At 44.6% G+C, this 24313-nt stretch overlaps 1 protein-coding gene across 4 annotated transcripts in view; it reads right to left on the bottom strand.

Annotated features, from left to right (window-relative positions):
* The window catches only part of EGF (epidermal growth factor), a 508423-nt gene extending 487820 nt beyond the window's left edge, over window positions 1-20603 (bottom strand). For 2 of the 4 annotated variants that reach the window (XM_069230246.1, XM_069230248.1), the window contains exon 1: window positions 20076-20350. In XM_069230246.1, the coding sequence (XP_069086347.1) occupies window positions 20076-20199 (124 nt within the window). In that variant the 5' untranslated portion in view covers window positions 20200-20350. Of the gene's footprint in view, window positions 1-20075 lie in introns of all 4 variants that reach the window. The other 2 variants (XM_069230245.1, XM_069230247.1) reach the window with 2 other exon arrangements.
* Window positions 20604-24313: the final 3710 nt, after the last annotated feature.

Here is a 24313-nt window from a genome sequence, read left to right on the forward strand (position 1 = left end):
AAAAATCTGTATTGCATGTAAAAAATCCTTTGATCTCATAATCCCTATGTCCAGTATCCAATCTTACATTTTTGCAGTCCTTGCTGTATTTGCATGCCTTACATTTTCGGCAGCAGTAGAAGCCCTTGACTGTAGATCTCAGTGTCACAATTACTACTATTCGCCACCATGTTATGACTGAGATTATCCCGTAACGATCTGCCACTACTATATGTCACTGATGGAGCATTACACACAAAACTTTGTAGGTCAGGATCAGTCTGTAAAATGTGCCAACTTTTGTTGAGTGCCTTCCTCAAATTGTACGCAATGGGTGATGGCAGCTGAAAAGATGGAATGGTTCCAACATATCATATTTTGGACACGATATATTGATGATATATTCATGATATGGAAAGGCCCAGAATCAGTGTTATATGATTTTTTGAATTCGCTACCGAACAGGGTCCTAAATTCATATAAAACACATAAACAGGTGATGGAATTTTTAGACATAGAGGTCTGTTTAAAAGAAGGCACATTACATACAAAACTGTTCAGAAAAAGCACATCAGGGAACAGCATTCTACAAGCCACGAGTCACCACCCTCCGAATGTAAAATGGAGCATACCCTATGGGGAATTATTAAGAGCTAAGAGAAATTGTAGTACCCCACAAAGTTTTGAGAAAGAACGATTAACAATGACACAGAGATTCAGATCTAGGGGATATCCATACAGAGCAGTAAAGAAGGCATGCCAAAAGACAGCAGTAGTTCAAAGGGCGGAACTATTGATTCCCAAAGAGAGAGGAGAAGGCACTAATACCCCAAGATTTGTGACAGTCTTTAATGCATATTCGTCAGAAGTCAAAAAGATCCTCATAAAATATTGGCATCTTATCAAGGCAGGACAGAATAATTGGGCAGCTAGTCAGCCGTACTCCTTTGATAACTTACAAATGAAGTAGTTCTTTAAGGGACATTTTGGTACACAGTCATACAAGGAAGAATAACGAAACTTTCTTAGATAAATATCAAGGCTTCTATAAATGTGCCAAGTGTAAAGCATGCAGATACAGTTCAAATTGTAAGCAATATGAGTTACCCACAGTTAGGCAAGCGAATATTAAAAAGTATATTAATTGTAACTCAGATTTTGCTATCTATGTAATAGAATGCCCATGTGGATTACAATATGACGGCAGCACAATTTTTCCTCTGAAGAAGCGTATTCTTGAGCACTGGAGAGCGATATCGAACAAAGATGCTGCGTATCCAGTAGCAAGACATTGCAATCTCGAGCATGAGGGGAAAGTTGAGAAGATGACATTTTTTGGTATAGACACGGTCCTGGCCACTCCGAGAGGAGGGGACAAAGAAAAACAATTGAGGAGATTGGAGTCTGAATATATTATTCAGCTTAATAGCCGTTATCCTTGGGGATTGAACAAGGACGAGGAACTTTCTGTTCATATTGGTTAATATAATGATGTCAAGGCAGGGTCTTATTATAACAATGTTAGGTCAGGTTACCTCTTATTTTTTGTTGAAAGGCCTACAAAAATATTAATTTGATGATACATTGTGTTACAATAGTGGCTCATCCGATTAATGATATGATTTTTGGTTAAATAGGAGTATTATACTATAATGGGAAGAGTATGCAAAATGGACATTTAAAATGATAATATTAGAATGTATATTCCTATGTACATATATAAATATATATATATATAAAAAAAAAAAAACTATATATCTTCTATGTCTATGGATGATGGTATATATAGCAGATGGGCGGGGGAACATTTTTTCTGTTGTATAACTCTTGTAAGAAGGGCCAAGGAAGAAGACTGGGAAGGTTGAAACGCGTTGCCCTATGTTCTGTTTTATGGATTCTTGAAATAAATCAAGGCCATTGTTTTGCAGGAGTGCCAGATTTTGATTTGTATTTTGGCGTGGATTTAAAATGAGTCCTGTGCCCATTGACTGAGCACCAACCTCGATAGGCGAGCGCTGGAAGGAACACAGGATTCCCTTTTTGATGAGATATATATATATATATATATATATATATATATATATATATAAGAAATAGAATTTAAAAAAAACAGAAATTAACTTAAAAGACCAAAGGTTACAGAGATGTTATAGTTAGGCTCACATTTGAAACATACAAAACCATAGAAATTCACCTGTTATAGTTAGAGTTATCTGAAGTACCTGTAACTTGTGCCCTAAGACTATAACTATATAACTATAACTCACGCCCCCACCATGCACAGTTTTTTCATCAAAACTTTTACTGCAAATATTACATTGATATTATAAATGATGTTATCAAAGATGTCCTGAGTGCCTTAATTTGTGGGGTAATTAGCAGTGCATGGCAAGGGCGCAGCAGGAGTTGGCCGAAGATCCGCGTTGCCCCCCACCCCTGGCCGATTTCAGCCCTAGGGACCCCATCCCCTGGGGCACGGCCTTCTAAAAAAACATTTTCGGGATTGGGGGCCTGGTGGCCCCCCTGCCGATTTCGGCCCTGGGAACCACATTCCTCAGGGCCCGGCGTTAATATAGTTATTTTTTGGGGGGAGGGAGGCAAGTTCCCATCCTCCTTGGGCTGATCTCAGTCCTGGGGACCCCATCCCACATGGCCTGGCCTTCTAAAAAATGTTTTTAGGTGGGAGGGACGCCTTGCACCCCACGGCCGATTTTGGCCCCGGTGACCCCATCCCCCAGGGCCCATTGTCATTATATTAAATTTTTTGGAGGAGGGGGTGCGTGACTCCCCTCCCTGGGCCCATCTAGACCCCGGGGACCCCATCCCCCCAGGCCCAACCATAGCATTTTTTGGAGGGGGGCTTGTATCTTCCCTCCCCAGTCCAATCTCAGCCCTAGGAACCCCATCCCACGGGGCCCAGCCATGTCACCTGGATGCCCCCCGAGGAAGATGCATCTCCCTCTCTGTGACAGCAATAGTTTCCTCGGTTTCCCTTCCTGCATCTCTGCAGGCAGGGAAACAGAGGAACCCTCCGCTTTCACCAAGCGAGAGCTGTTTGATAGTTCTCACTTGCTGGAACTGGAGTGGTTGCTCTGACTTGGTGGGAGCTGCGACAGCTCCTGCCACGTCAGAGCAAACAGCTGTGTCCTGGGGGTGGGCACCCTGGGACATAGCAGGAGACGGGCCTGGGTGGTGGTGGTCCACAGGGCCCTCTATGGGTCCTCTACAGGGGCCACGTGGCCCCCCTCCAACTTAAACAGCCCCGGGGTGGTCCCTGGGGCCAGGAGTCCGTGACAGATGCCCTTAATTATTTAAATTCAGCCTGGGAAGGTGGCGGCCCTGGGGCTGTGGGGGCAGGGTTACACAGCCTCTCCTCACATCCACAATGTATTTAGCCCCAGGGAGGTGGTAGTCTGTCAGGCTGCTGGGGGGCAGCCCAACCCCCCGCATACACAATGGGGGTCATTCTGACCCTGGCGGCCGGTGACCGCCAGGGTCACCGACCACGGGAGCACCGCCAACAGGCTGGCGGTGCTCCCGAGGGCATTCTGACCGCGGCGGTTCAGCCGCGGCCAGAAAGGGTAAACCGGCGGTCTCCCGCCGGTTTACCACTGCCCTTGTGAATCCTCCATGGCTGCGGAGCGCGCTCCGCAGCCATGGGGATTCTGACACCCCCTACCGCCATCCTGTTCCTGGCGGGTCTCCCGCCAGGAACAGGATGGCGGTAGGGGGTGCCGCAGGGGCCCCCGTAAGAGGGCCCCGCAAAGTATTTCAGTGTCTGCTAAGCAGACACTGAAATACGCGACAGGTGCAACTGCACCCGTTGCACCCCTGCAACTACGCCGGCTCAATTCTGAGCCGGCGTCCTCGTTGCAGGGGCATTTCCTCTGGGCCGGCGGGCGCTCTTTTGGAGAGCGCCCGCCGGCCCAGAGTAAATGTCTGAATGGCCGCCGCGGTCATTCAGCGGCGGTACCTTGGCGGACGGCCTCCGCCGTCCGCCAAGGTCAAAATGACCCCCAATGTCTTTAGCTCCGGGGAGGTGGTGGTCCCCAGGGCTGCAGGGGACACGGCCTTCCCCACCTGCATTTACAAAATATTTAGCCTAAGGGAGGTCCCAGTCCCCGGGGCTCTGCACGCCCCCCCCCCACATACACAATGTCTTTAGCCTAGGGGATGTAGGAGTCCCCAGGCCGACGGGAAGCCATGCTGGCCCACCCGCATTTAAAATTTCAACAGCCCCGGGGAGGTGGTGATTCCCAAGGCTAACCTAAGACTTAGGAGGGAGGCCCCATGAACACCCCTCCTTTTTCAATACCCCTGGGACCTCGCCCACCCCAGGGCTGTTTACAAAACAAGCTGTTTTTATTTAATTTTCACTGGATCCACCAAGACACTCTGTGATAATTTTCAGAAATTGCTTTTTTGCTCTGGGAGGGCCCCTCTTTGACCCCAGCACCAGAGCTAAGGGATCAGGGTGTCCCTACTCTGGCCCCTTTTATTTTTTTTTCATCCTTTTTTCTGGGACTTGGCTGAAGCCAAGACCCAAAATGGCTACCAACACTTCCTTGTTGAAGTGTTGGCAGCCAATCTCATCTCAGCATGATTGGGAGGGTTTGCAAAGCCTTCACGTCCCAGTATAAAAAATATATATATTTTTTTAATTTCTCAAAAACTACTGAATGGATTTACACCAAATAACAAAAAGGTTTCTTTCTGGACCAAGAGCTACCTTTTCTTCCATATTTGGTGTAAATCCATCAAGTGGTTCGACTGCTATTCCTGTTCAAAATCCCTATGGAAAAATACATGGGGAAAAAACCTTGTTCTCAGCCCTCACTTGCCAGATCACCCCAAAACTTTCCAGACAGCAGCTGAAGTGAGTGTAATATATTTTTGGAACGTTTTGTGAAGATTCTTCAAATGGCACAAAAGTTAGCAGCTAAACAAAAAATGTTTTTTCTATAGAAACTAGGGTGGCGATTATGAGTTTGGCAGCCGTCAAACTTGCAGGGAGGGCACTGCCACCATGGGGGTGTCATCCCCCCACTCTATTGTAAGATGTTTGCCAGTCTGACCTGTCTGACTGGCGGAAACCTTGAAGTAGAACGTTCCCACCCATCAGACCGGTGGTAACAGTGCTACCTGATAGCACTTGGCTCCCTTAAAGGAGCCGAGTGCTATCTCGTAGCACAGAGGGGGCCGACCAGCACACTCAGAATGCACGGTCTGCAAAGCAGACAGCGCGCATTCTGATGGTGATTGGCAGGGGGGCCCCTGCAATGCCCATGCCATAGGCGATCCCTCAGCACTTGTTCTTCACCAGCCTTTTCATGGTGGGGAAACTGCGATAAAAAGGCTGGTGGAGAACAAGGTTGTAATCAGCAGGGCAGCGCTGAGTTCAGCGCCACCCTGGCTAATTACAATCAGGACCGCTCCGCCCACCAAACTCGTAATGTGATGGTCCGACAGCCACCGCAGGTAATGTAATCAGGCCCTAGGTCCTAACTACAACTACCTAGTGGCAACCGCTATATTAGAGGGACATTATAGTCAAGTTAGGATTTTACACACACAAACCCAAAGAAAAGTAGCAGTTATAGTTATACTTATTTCATGAAACTATAACTCATGCACTTAGGTAACTATAACTTGCATCCCCACCATGCACTGATGTAATATGTGGGGTAATTAGCAGTGCATGGTGGGAGCAGGAGTTACAGTTACCTTAGGGCACGAGTTGTAGTTTCTTGAGACAAGTATAACTATGACTGTTGAATTTCTATGGTTTTGTGTGTGTAAAATCTGAACCTAACTATAATCACTTAAAGCATTGATTGTTAGTTTGAGCATTTCAATCAACCAATACAATGACTATACCTAACTTTGCCTTAGAACGACAGCTGAGCAGAGAATTGAAACCCTCCCCAGCAGTTTGGATTTGATGCTGCAAAACCAAATGAAACTCACAAAAAAATTGAGTTTCTACTCCTATATTCCTCCCCTTTGCACTTCTCAATCAACAATATTTGTCCTCACATTGGAACATGAACATTAGCATTTAATAAAATAAAAATGCTGTATTTGGTTTGGAAAACAAAACTACATCTGGATTTTCACATGAAAGTACGCCACTACAAACTAAATGTTTGAGATACATAAAACACACCATTCTGGAAGCAAACCTATAAGCTGTGATTGCACGTTGCCTTTGTGTTTAGCCTAAGCTAGGGAAAGGTATTTCTAAAAAATATTTTTTTTAATTGTTCTCATCCTGATAAAAGCTCATAAGCTCAGCTTGTTTATATATCAAGACAGTCTGGCAAGATCTTGATCTCCCAACACTGGCTTACCGTAGAAACCCAGTGTGTCTTCAGAAGTGCATGCTTTATGCAGCAGAACTCTGGACTCTAATCACCACCTTACAGAGAAATGCACATGTTGCACAAACATAAGGAAAATGTCCAGCTACAAAAAATAAATCACACTAATTATTTTTTACGATGAGCTTGTACAATGAGGAATGCTACCCCACCAGAAAAATGTCCCAATCCATACTTCACAATATTCCAGAAAGAGCTGAAAACTCTCCTTTTCAAGTACAATGGGCCTGTCTTTTAGGTTAATGAACAGAGCACCATCCAGCGCAATGACAAAGACAGTTATGTGCGCCATCCTGACTGGACTCCATCCATCAAATTTAGAGATGACAGCTGTCAGACCTAACATCCTTGATGTGATTTTCCCCCAACATTTTGCCTTCAATTGTCCTGTTTTTCCTAACTTTGTTTCTGCTGGTCTTAAGACTCTGTACATGTTATCACTGTTATCCAGTGCTAAAGTGTTTGCGCTCTCTTCTCTAAACATGGTAAAATTGGTTTACGCCCAATTGGCACATTTAATGTACTGTAAAGCTCTAGTAAAGCGGTGCTACATGTACCCATGACCTGTTAACTAAATGCTACTAGTGACTTTGCAGCACTCATTATGCCACCCACTTAAGTAGACTTTTGAACATGTCCAAGGCCTGCTATTGCAGGCTGTGTGTACAGTTTTAAACTGCCATTTTGATCTGGCAAAATACATTTTTTAACATATAAGTCACCCTTAGGGAAAACCATAAAGCAGCCACAGGGCAGGGTGCATTGTATTTAAAAGGTAGGCCATTTACGTTTACCTTTTACTTGTCCTAATAGTGAAAAACTCTTAATTTTGTTTTTCCCTATTGCATGGTTTATCTCTCCCATAGGATAACATTGGATTACCTTTTTAGATTTAATAAGTGGTAACTTTCAATTGGGAGCAAGTAGGAAAGCCAAGTTAGGTCTCTAAGGAATTGTAATGTAAAGCCCTCTTTAAATGTAAAGTTGGATTTTAAGTCACAATTCTATAAATGCCACTTTTAGAAAATTAGCACTTTCTTGTCCGAACCGTTTGGAGCCTGCAGCCTGTATTCTTGAGCATCGACTCCATCAATGTGTGACGCATCTTGATAGCATATCTTGCATCACAGCTTCTCATCAACAGCTTCTTAACACAGGCCCGTGCAGCTCGATGCAAGTACTTGACATCTTGATGCCCAGGAACACAAGGTTCTTTTCAGCTGACTAAATTCAGTCCTGCATCTGGCCTGTATTCCATCATGGTCGGCCTGAAGTTATGACTTAGGTCCGGTCTAGCATGACCAAATTACCATGGTTGGTGCTTTTTGCTTCTTAGTGCTTGAGTTGTACAAAACCTTCAAAATTGCATAACTTTGGATCTACTAATTGGATTTTTGTCGTTTTGGTGTCAAATAATTTCTATAATTTTGCTCTATTTTTCTAAATTGGTTTGGGGTTTTTTCCTGTTGTTTTTTCACTTTATTACTGTTTGTGTACTGCATAAATACTTTACACATTGCCTCTAAGTTAGGCCTGTCTGCTTTTGTGCAAGCTACCAGAGGTCCATTTTATAACGGTGGAACCCTATGATGATATAGCAGGAAATATTAGAAAACTATTGCTGAGAGCAAAAAACAGAAAGAAATATTGTTACATGACTTTGCACTGCCTTATCTCCCAGTGCACTGGAAGGATAATCAACATGGTAGTCAATAATATCTTAAACAGAGGGGTATCCCAGAAAGCATGAATATATGTAGGGTACTGGTACCCCTACTTACTCAGGTGGAAAGTCTACTTTTTCACATAGCACTGAATGTCATTAAAAGAATAGCTTTACCTCTCGGAAAAGCAATATGAGTGATGTCCTTGGAAACTGGGTTTTCTTCCTCCTTTCTTGATGCACTGCTTGTCAGGTGTAGAGGAAGAGAAGCTGGCTACAGCCTGACTATAACGTACTTCAGACAACTTCAGTCTAATTAGTCTCGCTTCAGGAAGATAGGACAAGGTGCTGACCTTTGAACAATACATTGCTTCTTTCCTCTTTGGTGTAGTTTGCCTTCATCATGGAGAATATGGGCAGATATGGCGATATGAGTAACAAATTCTGGTGGGTGCATAGGCTGTGTTTACATTCTCGTTTTAATATGCCATTGTTTTAATTTATTGAAAGGGTGTGCACCTGGCAGACGGTCAAAAGAACAATTCTGTGTTATATTATCAACATCATCAATATTTAAAATTAATTCACTCAAAAAATCCCTTAGTACCAGTCATTGCAACGCTGTCAGACTTTTTTTTTTTTTTAAATATCTTTTATTGAGTTTTTAATATAGGGGTGTAACAATCATCAACATGAATTGACAATGATGGCAACTAGATACCATATGGCTATACCATTGCATTAGACGGTAAGCATAAAATATGACACATCAGCATATATAAACCAACATAATTCTCATCTCTGCTCGGTCATACTTGGGATTCTGGGCAGTAAGCAATAATCATCACCTTGCATCAATAATATATGCCATCCTAGCATCTTTAGAATGTGTGCATGTTGATAGCTCCCATCAATTGGTGGGAGATAGGAGTGTTCAACGGGGGGTAATAACAACTTTACTAGTGTCTGGTCTGACGGGATATGAGATGGTGGGCGTACCACCATTTCAGGAGGGGGTTCTGCATCAGAGGAGCAATACAATGGGGGTTTAGGAGGATAGCGACGGCCCCTGTCTTGTGCCAGGCCTGTGGTATCATTGTTTGTGGGATTTATGAGGAGAATCATGTCTTGGATTGAGGTGTATAAGAAAGAGTCTTTTCGAGGCCGTCAACAGGGCGATGTTAGTGGTTAGGGCTAGGCCGGAGCTGCCGCTACTGGGGGTATGTTCTGGGTTCCGGTCTCAGCAGTCAATTGTGAAGCTTGTATTTCTGTTAATTTGAGTAGGTAAGTGTCCCACATTGTGGCCACCCCATTCCCGCCCCGGGGTCAGTGATTGCGCGCCATTACACTGGTTTCTGCGGTGGCCCATCTCAAGGCGTATGTAGCCAATTGTCAATATTGGGGGGTTGTGGTGCCTTCCATGACATGGCAATGAGCCTTTTAAACAATATTAAGGCTAAGTCTACAAATTTTAAATAATGTTTCATTGTCTCAGTTCTTTTTGCGAGCCCTAGAAGACAAAGGAGTGGGTCTAATGTGAGCGGTGTATCTATGATCTCTGACACATATAATAGGACTCTGGACCACACGGGGGGCAACATAGGACACTACCAAGTCATGTGTGAAAGGTGGCATCATCGTGCCCACATCTTGGGCAGTGGGATGAGGTGCCAGGAAATATTTTATGTAAGCGATGCGGTGTTAAGTATGTTTGGTGTAAATAGTTGAATTGTGTATATTTCAATCTACTGTTACGTGAAACATACTTTACCCGTTCTAATGCCATTTCCCATTGCTCGTTAGTTAAGTTCATGCCTAAACAATCTTCCCATCTGGCTTTACTTTGTGGGTGACGGACAGTCTGAGGTTCTCGTAGTGCTAAAAATAATGCCGAGATTGCTTCGCGGTTTTGTCCCTGAGATAGCATACAGTGTAGTCCGCTATGGGCTGGAGGTTCAGCTTGTCCCAACTGCCATATTTTGCTTACCACCATACTCACTGCATTATGGGCAAGGAATTGCCCTGGGCCCAGGCCATGTGTTTCCATAAGGTCCTGGAAAGGTAACAGCAAACCATCACCGTACAAATCCCCTGAACAGCGTACTTCACCAACTTCCCAGGGAGTAAAATTGTACCGACGCTGAAGGCATCTCAGTAGAGATATTTCCCACAATGGTAGCCGCGGGAAGTACGGCATCACCGCCTTCGGAGGCTGGATATATCGCTTCCATACTAACCGTGCTGTCCGCATGAGCAGACCAGGATCAGGGTGTCGCGACCCAGCATCTAGCAGCCATTCAAGCACCCCTCTCTCACCTAGCGTGGCTCGTACTATGTCCCCTTCCGTCATCTGGTCACCAGCTATCCAGTGCATGGGCCACTGCAGCTGCGCTGCTGCAAAGTAGCGTTCCATGTCAGGGACCGCCATTCCTCCCTCCCTCATTAGTTCCTGGAGAGCACTGAGGGAAACCCTATTAAAACCCTGCCCCCATATAAGCCCTGTTAATAAGCTTCTTAAAGTTCGAAAAAAAGGATTTCAGTGGGGTTACCGGCAGTGCCACAAAAAATATAAAAGTTGGGTCAGCACCAGCATCTTAACTATAGACGCTCTTTCCATGGGAGACGGGGGAGTCATGTCCAGAAGGGCAGGGAGTGGCGAAGCGACATCAGAGCCCTGCCATGATTGCTCTCAAATAGATCGGCCTCAGTATGATATAAATGCACCCCCAAGTATCGGAACGTCCCCTGTGTCCAAGGAAGTCACCCGCCACCCAAGTGTGCGGATTGTGAGTGATCCATAGTTCACAGTGGGAAAACACAGGATTTCCCCCAGTTCACCCGTAATTCGGATGCCTCAGCAAACCCATCCAGCAGGTCAAAAAGAGCCGGGAGCACGCCTGCTGCATCTCTTAAGTAAATAAGAACATCGTCTGAATACAGTAAAGTAATGTGCCACTGTCGTCTCACCTGGATTCCCCAGTCAAGTCTCCTATTCCGGAGACATATTGCCAGAGGCTCCATTGCTAGTGCAAATAACATCAGTGAGAGGGAACAGCCCTGGCGTGTACCCCTTTGAATAGGAAAGGAGCGAGAGATCTGGGCGCCTGTGTGCACCCACGCTCGTGGGGTGGTGTATAATAGTGTCACCCAACGCAAAAAATTTGGACCCAGCCCAAATCGCCAGAGGACCTGCGTTAAATATGACCAACCCAAGGTATTGAACACCTTTTTCGAAGTCTAGAGAGAGACGGCCACTGGATGGCCCGTTTATTTCGACACTGCGTCCATAATATGGCACTATTGTCTAATGTTACGATGCATAGCCCTTCGCGGTACAAACCCACATTGGTCAGGGTGTATCAGGTGGTGAGTTAACGGTATCAATCTACTTGCAAGGATTTTACTCTTTACTTTTGTAATCAATGCTTGACATTGACAATGGGCGGTAGGAGCTTGTGTTAAGGGGATCCCTGCCCGGTTTAGGTAGCACTACTATAAGTGCCTCACAAAGTGAATCTGGTAGTTCCCCTTGTTGGTGGGCAACCAAATACATATCCAATAGTCGTGGTGTAAGGATGTCCCTGAAGGTGGCATAGTATTCAACTGGGAACCCATCTGTACCTGGTGTCTTCCCCCTAGTCATTTGTTGGATTTCTAAATTATTCTCATCTATTTCCAGGAGTTTTTCCAACTCACTCATCTGGGACTGAGTTAAATGAGGTAAGGTGAGACCCTGCAAAAACAATTGAATATGATAGGGGAAGAGAAAGCAGGTGAAGAGTAGAGTTGCTCAAAATAAAGGGCAAAGGTTTAATTGATCGCCTCATGCGTTTGCACCTCCTGGCCTCTACAGTTGCGAATCACTCCCAGAATAGTGTGGGGGTCTCAGACCGCAACAGCCACGCTAATATGCGTCCGGGCTTATTGCCTTCCATGTGTTGTCGAACTAAGTATGACTCACGGTAAAGGCCCCGTTTAGCTGTCAGGAGAAGGAGCGCAGGAGGGGAGTGGATCGCCTCCTTTTCAAGCTTACGAATGCTATCTTCTAAGTCTGTCACAGTGTGTAAGAGGGATGACCTCGCTTCCCAGGAAGTTGCTATACAATGGCCTCATATCCACCCCCCTTTACTCATCCCAAGCCTTTGGGTTGAGTAAATGAAGGATATACTCCCAATTAACACCTCTGGATTTATTTCCTCCTCCACCCCTCCATTACTCCAGTCTAACTAACAAACTCTCATATCCGCGGCTCAAATTAACTCATAATAATACTAAAACTGTACTCATTATTTAATGATACTAATCCATCACTAATTCTTGTTGGGTTCCAGAGTAGCGTGCTACTCATCGAAAATCGCTTCGCCGCCTCGTCAGGGGTAGTAAGCGCTATATAAATACGATTACAATACAATACAATTACAATAATGCCACCTTCATGGCATCCCATTCCACCCTTAGGTCATCCAGCGAACCTGAATTGATAGTGAAGTAATTTGTGATACAATTCCTTATTGTTTCCCTCTATGCAGTATCACACAGGGCCTCCACTCTCATGCTCCACGTGGGGATGGCGGCCTGACTCTTTCCCAATGAAATGTGAGTTTAAGGGGGTTGTGGTCTGATAATTTCCTGCCCAAATACTTAGACTCTCGCATCATAGGCCAGCCCTCTGAGTTACAAAAAAAATAGTCTAGTCGGGTATGAATCTGGTGTCCCGGAACATAGTAGAACTATTCCCTGTCGCTGGGGTGATGGAGGCGCCAGACATCGTGTACATTTAGAGTGGAAGACCACTGCCGGAAGTGTCTAATGATCTGTATACCTGGGGTGTTCGGGAAGGGAGGTATTGACTGATCTAATTCAGTATCATGTATGCAGTTGAAGTCCCCTCCCCATTGTCCCGGTGCTTCGGGGTTCTGCAGTAGGGCTGGGGAGGGCATATTCAAGAAGGCGCCTTGTACTGTGTTGGGAGCATAGATTGACGCAAGCATAATAGAATGCCCATCCAATGTGCCTTTCCAGAAGGACATAACAGCCCTCTGTATTTACATGAATTGTCTGTTTAACAAAGGGCACCCCTGGGGCTATCCAAATAAGTGCTCCTCTAGCATAGTCAGAGTATCCTGTACCATATATCTGCCCTATTCACCTTTGACTAAGTTTAAGCAGTTCACCATGTGTCATATGTGTCTCTTGTAGGCACACTAAGTGTACCTGCCTGCGCCTGACATAGGCGTACACCCTGTGTCTCTTAGCCGGAGTTCCCATCCCCCGAACATCCATGTTAATACAGTGTAATCAGACCCCATAATAGCGATATACTATGTCCAACACAATCCCCATCACCCTTCTTCCCGCTCCCGTCACGCGCCCTAGGTGTCGCAGTCTTCCCCGGTCAACCAGACACATCTGAACTATAAAAACTTTTTGAACAACTCCCCGATCTCAGACGTGAACCACAACAAGCAGCATGCCAAAACTTCCCAAACTGTGCATCCAATACAAAATGGTAATCATCGAACACTGTTAGTCCATGCGGTGGGGCAGCGGACCACACACTATTCCACACCTTCATGGTGCGACAGAGGACGTACTATCAAGGGAGGTCCGCAGGGATGGGCCCCCAGTAGAAGAGCACCGAGGAAGCCGGTGCCCACATGGGGGCTACAGGCAATCAGCAGGTGTGCCTGCCATAACATAGGCACCCTTCTGGTAGGGAGTCCATGGGGCGCAATATGGTTCATTGTTCCTGTCACTATAGGTCATCAGCTGTACGGGGAGTAAGCACCGGCCCGTCTCCCTCGGAGGCCTGTGAGGAAGCCGGGGTGGCTATCTCGGAGCTCAGGTCTCCCGCTGGTTGGTTATCCAGGACATGGAAAGGGTTAAGTGACAGTTGCGAGGCCTCCAGTACCGCCTCTGCTCTTTCAGGATAGGCCGTTATCTCTGCGTTCTCATGTCGCCATGGACCGTTTGTTCGGGACAGCTGGAAAATCAAGTCACAGTCTCTGAAATTAAGGAGGCGAGCTATGATGGGCTGTCGTGGGGATCCGGGCTTGGGAGGCCTCCCAGGTATCCTGTGAGCCCTCTCCACTGAGAAGAACCAGGAGGGAGTTTCTCCTAGCAAATTATCAATCAGCCATTGTTCCTCAAACAGCTCCATACTGGGGCCCTCAGTCCATTCAGGAAAGCCCAGCAGTCTGATATTGTTGCGCCAAGACTCCCCTCAGCGTCCTCTGCTCATTTATGTAAAGCGACGGGCTCTGCCTCGAGCTGCAACATTTGGGTTTGAAGTTCCGTGAAAGTAGGCCGCAGAGAGGAAAGCGTGGACTCTGTCTCCGCAACCCGCTCTGCCAGGTTGCGATGACCCACCCTGAGCAGATTCACATCCAAGGAAATTGCATCAAACCTGGACTCCAGGGAGGTCTTTGTATCCAGGATAGCTTGGAGTACCTTATCAAATTGTGCAGAGTGCATCTTTAGAGTAGTTTCCAGTTGTGTGAAGGCCGCCGTCATAGATTCTTGGGAGCTCATTATGTCAGGACCCTGCAAGGGGGTTTTACTGCCACTGGGTTTCCCCATCATGATGGGGCTGCAAGCCCAACACCCCTCTACAGCGGGCGAGTGCGACCATCTAGCAGTGATCGGATTCTTAGCAAGCAGAAACGGGCAAGCAGAAACGCTGTCCCCTGGGTGACCAGTACGTACCCGCAGGTATTAGACAGTCTTCCCAGGACGGAGCGTGTTGAAAGGGGGAATCCCGCCTATTCCTTCGCCTCTGAGGGACACACCCCAGAGGAGTGCCACCCAGTCACTACGCAGCCCCGCACTTCAGCTCCAGTCACCTCCTCGAGGTGGGGCACTGTTCAGATCAAATGCGCCGGAATGGGTAAGGCGCTAATCTCCATCGAGGGAGCCCACAGCTCCCGTAGCTCAGCGAAGGCGGGGGCTCCTCGCAGAGGCCCTCCTGTGTACAGTAAATAGGGCCGTCCGCTAGCTCCTCTTCAAGGCCAGCAAGGGAAGCCCCAGTTAGGCGGCGGCAGGCAGGCTTAGGAGCCAGGGGTGCCAGCACTCCACAGCCCCTGCTCTTGTTAACAACCAGCCGGGAGGTCCGTGCCTGGCAGCGGCCAGTCCGCACACCCACCTCCTCCGCTGGCCCCAGGACGCCTGGTTGGCTCACCTCGCTGCAGCCACTCCGTCTTCCATTCCTGCGCGTGGTGGAACGTCCACTCATTCGGCGCCTCCGTTGCGCCTGACCGCCACAGCTCGCCGTACCAGTGAAGGTCCAGCTGTGATCTGCACTCCACAGCGTCTCAGGGTCCCATCTGCTCCGCTTTACGGCCATGTGGCCTCTCAGCCTGCCACGCCTGTAGGCTCTCCCATTCGCCTCTCGGGGGTCACCACCTAATTGCCTGGCGCCCCAAGCCCCCGACTTTGTGCAGTCCTGTCGGCACCAGCTACCAGCTGATTACAGGATAGTTAACAGGGGCCCGCGCGGAGCTCCGGTTTATGCGACTGCACTGGTCGCCATCTTGGCTCCGCACCCACAATGCTGTCAGAAACTTATGAGTCTAACACAAGTATGTTATGTTTTTTCCTGAATATTTGAACCTAGATTCTCGTCTTTAGTATTTAGGACAGTTGTTCAGCCAGCACACTCCTAATTTACCTAGCCTGCTTCACCAAACAATGGGGAAGTTTAGCAGGAATTTGAACAAGAAAATCCGTTCTGCTAGATGGTGAGGTTCTTGTGAGATTAGGGTCCACTTCACATATAGTGAGTACTGAAAGTACTAATTTAAGACATATGTCTGCCACTGGGCTGACTGGTGTCCTAAACTACTGGAGAACTAGACGAGTCGGATGTTAACACTTCAAGAAGTCATAAATGGCTGTTCTTCTGTAGAACCTTAAAAAATTTGCTGTTTTTGACTGGTAAAGTAGAATTGTATGTTAACATTTCTAAAGTAATCACAGAGCAAAACAGAACACACCATAATGTAGCACAAAGCAAAATACCAATACAGAAAAAAAGCTTAATGCCACAATAGAACAGTCAAAACAGACTCCAACACACGATCCCAGTATAACAGAACCATAACACAATTCAGTAATGTTGTACAAAATGCAACAGAAGAATCAACATATCCCTGTCACAATCAAAATGCAATACCATGAGTATGCATAAATATCCTAGTCACAAATTACCACAGTCATAAGTCTTTTTTCATAATACAATGGTAAAAGTTATTTGCACCGAGCGCTATTTTACTACTACGATCATCCAATGAGCTTAAACAAGAATGTTTTGATTGTATTCCTGAGATACGTGTGTGTGATGTCGACCTTAACTGAGAACAGTGTAGTGTTTTCTCTCCTCTGTCAAATAATCTTTTTGCCATCTACTATTCTTACCCTCATATTATTTGTTCTTTGGAGGCTGGCAAACTATTCTTTGTAAGATTCAAGCACATGGTATTTCCACAGCATAATCTTCTGTTTACTATATATCCAATGAGAATGTCTTAGTACGTTTGCTATATATTTTTCTACTCAATCAGTTCAATGTTAGATTATGCTTTTTATTGCTTCCTCCACTTGACATTTCACAGTGGGTTTCTAACTAGGCCCATAGATATTTTATTTTACTGTTTGGCCTAATGCTCTGCTCAACTTGGAAAATTGTTAATGCAGTGAGATTCCTGTTTAGCATATTCTTAGTTCCAGACATAAGATTCAATTGCAACAAGATGTTGAACATCCATGAGTGAATCTCTTTCAGGCAGGAAAAAACAGAATCTATCTTTGAATTAATTATTCTAGTCTACCCCAAATAGAATTAGGATCTCGCCAGCCTATGGATTGGTCGTATAACTGAATATGACTGTGATCAGTTATGGTTTGCTATTATTAGTCATGCAAAAGGGACCACTGGCTTAATGCCCTCTGGTTTGATCAGTCTAATCTCAACTTTTGGCTTGGTTTGTGGTCCACCTTCTTGGATGTAACTAGCTGAGGCTTCAGAGGTCTATGAGTACTTAGTTAAACTGGATCTTCACCTTTTGTATATCAAAAACACACGCAGTTACGTTTAGAAGTATAACAAGCATTTGCAATGCAATAGGTCTTGCGTTTGCTCTAGTTAGAGCTATTAGCGTTGTAAATTTCTAACTGGAACTTTCTTGCCACACAAACCGAAAATAAAAAGTAAAACAGTTAACATAAGCCAGCTGATTCAAAGCGCCGCACTGAGTGCAAAGGAGAGACACAAAAGGAAAAAGAAGTTTGCTCGCAGTCAAAGTTATCGGCAATAGTGCAATTATCCATGTAACAGTGTCGATGGCCAAGGCAGTAACAAAACCGCCCGAAGGAGAGACAAATGTAATGCTGCTACCAACGAAAACAAAGGATTTTTCAAAGGCAAGCACATGAACAAGTGATAGTGATGGATGTGGTTAAAAGCCCAGATACATACCAACATGTCGGTGGTTGGTGCAAATGCTGTGGAGCGTGCTTCATTGCGTAGTTGGTGTACTTCATCTCTTTATTTCATATTCTATGGTACATTGCATTGGGGTGATGGAGCTTTTCACTACATGTGAAATTACAGTGTTGTGTTTTGTTTAATTTTCTTTCCACCGTGTAGCACCTTGTGCAATGTATTTCTCTTAGAAGCTACTAACTGTTGTGTTTCTTGTCATTTATCACCTAGACTACCCAAACAAATTATCCTTCTCTTCTTTTTCTGAAGATTTCCTTTTCGACTGTGCGACCACATCACACTAGCCCTCAAGCCATGACCAGACACTCCTCCTTCAAGGCACTCTGACCTGCCCACAAGCCCATTTGCAACACGGGTCCAACTTCATTGAAGTAAGACTGTAAAAATGCATGAGGAAGCCTTTGCTCTAGACCGACACCCCTCCTGCGTGTACCATCACATAAGAAGATACACATCACTGGAAGCCCCCTCTTCCTACATGTAGCAATCTCTTGTTCTCCAAAGCAAATATTAAAAACTACCTACAATTCAGGTGGATGGTCAAGACTATCTCTTCTACTACAAGTGATGAAGAATTGTGCTAAGCATAAGCCAGAACCATCCTCAGGCACAAGGTGGGTATAGACAGCAGATGCTCTGGGTCACACCCACCCAAGAACCAGGACTAAATCCTGGTCACAAAGGTGACTGGCTGGTCACATGTACAGCTATCTTTCCCCCTCCTTAGCTCCACTACACACATAAGCACAGCTTCACAAGACATAAAAACACCTTTCACGTAGGCCATACTTCCAAGCCACACACTTACAGCCAAACACAGCAATAGTTTTACATGTAGGTGCTTCCTCCCCCTGCCTCTTCGTTCCACTACACTCTCAATTAAAGCAACACATGAACAAGAGCACCATTCTTGTTATCATGATAAACACCAAAACACTTATCACATTGGCCATAGTGCAAACTCACACTCTGCTAACCAAGCACAATCAATAGACTATCTACCCTTACTACTCATCTACCAAAGCGATTTCACACCTCCTCAGGGATATGAAGCGATATATAACTGGAATTAAAAAACTAAAATAATATATTATGAAAGTCAGCGCCCAAACCTAGGTAAATGGTATATTTTTGAAATGTGGATCAGTGACTGATAGGCCCAGCGCTGCTAAGCCAAATCACCATCTCTACAGTGCGTTTAGGTTTTTCAAAAAAGATTCCCAAAATCGCTTTTTAATGTTTTCCAAGGTGTTTCAAAGCATGGTAGAATTTGACACTTCTTCAGATGTGTACACTTCTAGCACTCTGTTGCCTAGCAAAATTTACTCTATGAAAATTGCGGTTATCTAGAAAATGCAGAAAATATTATTTAAGATATTTTATACTGCACCAGAGGTGCGGGCTACAGTCACACACCTCACAAACTCCAATGTTGTAGAGCTGATGAAGATTGTATAGTTATAGAACACAGTAGGATCCAGAAGCTTATTTGTAAACACAAGGTGATAAAAACTATTCTCAACAGTGTTTGCAGCATCTGTGAATGGCAAAATGCTTCAAGCTAAATTTCCAGAGCAAAGTATGGCAGTGAAGTCAGATATTGGGAATGGATCAAAACATATTTTTAAAAATAGACATTACCCTTAAGTGATACGAAGGTGAAGGACCTGTTCCTTATTTTTAGTTTTAAAATGCTGATCTCTCATTCTGCAGCACACATAGAAAGAGGAAGAAACAAAGAGAATTTAGAGATATTTCTCCTCGCTACGCATCCTCTGGGGAGGCGTAAGATTTTGGAACATCCCCAGGTTTACACGTTCTTGTAAATCTGGGGATGTGTCAAAATCCATAGAACTTGTGTGAGAACACCCATACAAGGCCCGTGGAAAGCCTCACTAGTGCAGAGTAATGCAATGCTGCACTTTACACTGTGTTTCCTTGCTCCAGATTGTTAAAGTCATTCATAGCCATGCAAAGTGGCTTTGCGTGGCTTCAAAAATCTGACTTAGAGGTTTGCGTCACTCACGTACCACTGTGCGTGGGACAGGCATGATGCAAAGCTCTAATAAATATGCTCCTTGGTGACTTATTTGCCGCTCAGTATATCAGTGTAAGGTTCAATTACAGAATGAAAGCTTTGAAGGTGAGGCCTGCAGCCTGCCAAGCTTCCCAGGTCCATGTGTGAGAGTGTTGCTCTAGTATAGGTTTTTTCGTTGAATGCTGGGACTTGTAGTGTTGTTTATTCTATGATAAAACAGGACAAGTCCCAGAATTCAAAGAACAAAACCTGGACTGGAGCAGCGCATCATTCATGGACCTGGGAAACTTGGCAGCTCTGCCCAGTCTGTAATGTCAAACTACAAACTCAAGGTAGAGAGTGCCCCTCCCCATTCCCCGAGTGAAATTGACATTCATAATCCAGATAACACAGTGACTAAAACAGATTCTTCGTAACCTCTGTAAGTGGGAAAGTAATTCAAGGGAGCTTCACGGGCAAATAAGTGAATCAATGTGACGCACTAAAAGAGTCAGAAAGAGCTTTCGTGGAACTTACGGTTACACGGCCCGCCTCCTTCATCCACAGGGAAGCCTGGGCAATGCCAGGGCTGTGACGGTGCCAGGCACACAAAATCGAAGTTAGCAATTGTAGTCAAAATAACGGCAAGTAACAGCAACATTTTCTTCAGTTTTCCAGCATATCAGTTCCCCGGGGTTACAGCTAGCGCGAGTGGAGCCTGTGAGCTACCAGGAGGGTCTGCCCTGGATGGCATCTTCCGACAATGCTCGCCTCAGCCTCTCTTTCTCTCACACGCACTCCCTGCCACCCCCTTTCTGTCCTGGTTACACGGCCTCCCCGTGTCCTCGGCTCTATCCCTCGGTCTCTCTCTCTCTCCTTTCATGCCATGTCAAGGCTGTGGCGCGCCCCGAGTCATTCACTCAACGGGCACGGCAGCGGGGAGCCCCAGACAGTGCCTTCTGGAGCCAAAGTACGAAATCCCTGACACTCTTGTGTCAAACCTAACACATTCAATATAGAAAAGCCTCCGAACTGACGTCTTCATTCAGTGTGGCGCAGCACACAAAAAGAGAAGGCCAGGCAATGGCTATCCCACTCTGCTCTGCCTGGGCGTTAAATTATGCAATTAGAAATCTTTCTTACTCCTCTTGCTTGCCCCACCCACCTCTTGGGGATTTAATGCCACCTGACTTAGGCGTTCCTGTCTGCAAGAGAGGGGGCAGTGTGTGTGTGTGCACTGTTATCTATAGCAGATGACATTCAGTCCAGTGTGCGTCCATCGATTGCCAATATACACTATGAAATGGTCATCCACACTAAATGGCGAACGTCGTAGTCCCCTGAGGGATTCATGGCCCCCCGCCCCCCAGGTCTTAATGTCCCCCTCTTAGTTCTAGCGCACTGACGCTTAGATATATTTGCCCATATTTATACTTTTTTAGCGCCTCATTTGCGTCTTTTTTTACGCAAAACCGGTGCAAACTAACAAAATACCGCTGTAGTTTGTAAGTTTACGCCGCTTTTGCGTCAGACAGTGGCGCAAATGCGGCGCTAAAGAAGTGTAAATCTGACCCGTAGTGCCCTACTGTTCCCAGCTAGGTTCACGCTTTATGATATATGTAGGTGTATAGTATACACATGTAGGATGGAGTTTACCTTCACCACCTGCTGGATGTTGCCTATGTAAATATTCCGAGAGCGCATGGCTGAGAGTTCTGGACAGCAGTGCCAGGATGGGCTCTTTCCCTGTGTTTGCACGAGGTCTGATTTTCATGGGACCTCAGAATGTTGTGACTCTCGAGGAATGTTGCATCTGACCGCGAAAGGCCAGACTAAGACCATGCTGGCCAGTTGCGTCCACAATGTAAACAGTTAAAAGTGCTTTCAAGAGCTATTTGCTTTTCTACTGGACATGGCTGCTTTGGATTTGTTAATCGGTCCTGCTAGAAGAAATGCATCACCCCAGTGTCAGATATTAAGGGATTTGCAGTGTGCACCAACAGATGTGTTCACTCTACGAGTCTGATAAAGCACACTCGTAGCTGCGTTCACTGTTTCTCTGGATGCTCTGTCCTCCCTTATGTAGTATGGTTCATTCTGTCTCTTTTCTATCTTTTCAAACAGACAAGTGGATTGTAGAGGTTTGGGAGGCGGACGAGTGTAGCCATAGACCTTCCATAGACATGAGTGCCAGGCATAGGGCATCATTCGACCTATGAAACATACATACACATGCCAGTGAGATGTCCAACCAGAGACGGTTAAGGCATGGGGAAAGCGGACTCTTGCCCAAGGCCCCGGCCTTTCAGGGATGGCCTCTGAAAGACCGGACTCTGTTCTCCACACAGTGAACCCAAATGATTCTTATACATTGATTGTTTTCAACAGAATTCCCTTTATGTTAAATATGGGTAGTGTGTGGGAGTCCATTGCAAACTTTTTGCAGAGAAATATTACTTGTTTTTTAGCACCATCCAACATCCATAAAAAAAACTCATTTTAGATCAAAACAGGACTTCACATATGAGAAATGGCCGTCAGTAGCAAGGATTATTTGCATAACATTAGTGGGCTGCTGCTGCTTTATTACAATATTGAAAACATACATCACTATCCCTGAATATTAGATGGAAACACATTTAGATTTTGGGCCAGTGTGCCTATGCAGTGTCATTCACCTGGGCAACGAAGCATGACAAAAACTGAAATTGGATCATACGTTCAAAGCTGTTCCAAACAGGGGCCCTCAAAATACGTTTGACAAAGGGCCCCTAAAATATTTAAGATGTACCTGTATCCAACAGCACACAAAATGGTTGGCTTTAACTTATGTTTTTGCCAAGTGCCACACATACAATACCCCTTCACTCCTGAACAAGCTTACAGAGCATGATCGAGGTTCTAGGAATCTGTGTCTGCTTTTTATTTTCCTATCCCCCAAAGTATGTCCTTCACGTAGATGTATCCAAGGTGTACCAATCTGGCTGAGATTGAATGGAGAGTGGGAAAACATTCCACAGTAATAGGCCTAGAAGGCAAGCAAACACCTACCTTGACGCATTGTTTGAACCAAAGGATAGGGAATAGGAGCAACCGTCGGAATATATATTTCTGCAAATATTGTAGTTACTGAAACACTCTTGAAGGCCGAAATTTCACATGAAGGCTAAATATCTACAGGAGCTACTCAGTGACTACAATACAATCAAAGTCAGAGACTTCATATTGCTTGGCTATTTAACTTCCCCGTTATAGAAATCCCTATGCCTGACATTGTAGTAAAGTTTCAAGAAAAAAAAAATCTTCCTTTGTTGCACCAAAAATCCTTAAATATGTGTTTTGATTACGCTGCTATACATTTATTCATAGCAGTAAGAGTGTAATTGTTATCTTAGAGAGAACATATATCGTTTGTGACAATGTCATCACAAATACATAGTTCACATCAAAACAGTGGTCGCTCAGATCCAGTCTGGTGATGATGAATAGCATAGGATGAAGATCTGATGACAGATACTGATCTGAGTGTCCACAGGTTCTGCGCCCCCCGAGTAGATCTCCATATGGAAAAGAATAAGGACATTTGTAAAAAGTTTAATTTAACTTTAAAAAATAGTAAACATATTTTAATGTTAAATCTTAATGTAAATCATGTTATATATTTATTTAAAATATTGAATACAAAATGCTACAGAACTTTAAACTTAAATTTCAATTACATTTTTAATTAATTTAAATATACTAAATTAAATTAACATTTTTTAAAAGATTTATTTACAAAAATTCTTCTTAAGTAAAATGTTTATATTCATTTATTTTGTTTCACTAATTATAAAATGTTAGGTACATAATTCATTTAAATTGAATTAATAGTTTTAAAACAGTAAAATTACATATATTTTTAAATTAAAAAGGGAGCTGAAATATTGTATCATAAAATAATATTTATTTTGATGTATATTTAATTTTTTTAATATTAAATAATTTACACATGTTTTCAGAAAGTCAAAATACGTTATATTAATTGATTTGTTTTTTACTGGGTTCTATTATAAGTCCCTGCCACCATTAATTTCTTTGAGAGGGTGTTGCAGTATCAGTGCTTGGTCATGTGTGGTGTTGGACTTACTACTGCTCCTTTTTGGCGTTAGTAACATGCACGCTTAAATGTGGTTCCACCCCGTTTTAGGGGGTGGAGATATGCAATTCTATACTTTTGAGCAAGTTTACACTTGTAAATGGCGAATAGTTAAAAGTAGTAAAGCTACTCAAAAATGTATGCATGAATTTACATGGGGAGTTTACTCACAGTTGTAAGTTACCTTTATGAATAGCCCCAAAAGTGTCTATTCTATATGGGCAGATCATAGCCAGCTTGACAGACACATCAAAATACATTGATTGTTTTTGTTTCTAGTACAGATGTGTAATCATCCTGTGATTCACCTTTGGCGGGATCTGCAAAAATATGTTATATACCTTTGTAACAATTGAAATATATGAAACCTGCTTTTGGAATTGGTTATTTTGAAATTATATCAATAGCTAGCTGCATAAAGACCGTAATTGTATATTTAGATCAAGGAGCATAGGAACACCGCAGATGAGCCAGATGATGCCTCCATCTATGCAGAAGGGAGATCAAGGGGTGATAGGTGGGACTGCTGCCAAGGCTGATGATGTCCTTAGTAGTATGGTGGTCATTCTGACCTCGGCGGTAAAAGGCAGATACCGCCGGTCAGAAGACCGCCATAACACCGCCGCGGCCGCGGTAA

The sequence above is a fragment of the Pleurodeles waltl genome, chromosome 1_1 (assembly GCF_031143425.1).
Source record: "Pleurodeles waltl isolate 20211129_DDA chromosome 1_1, aPleWal1.hap1.20221129, whole genome shotgun sequence".
Classification (NCBI taxonomy): domain Eukaryota; kingdom Metazoa; phylum Chordata; class Amphibia; order Caudata; family Salamandridae; genus Pleurodeles; species Pleurodeles waltl.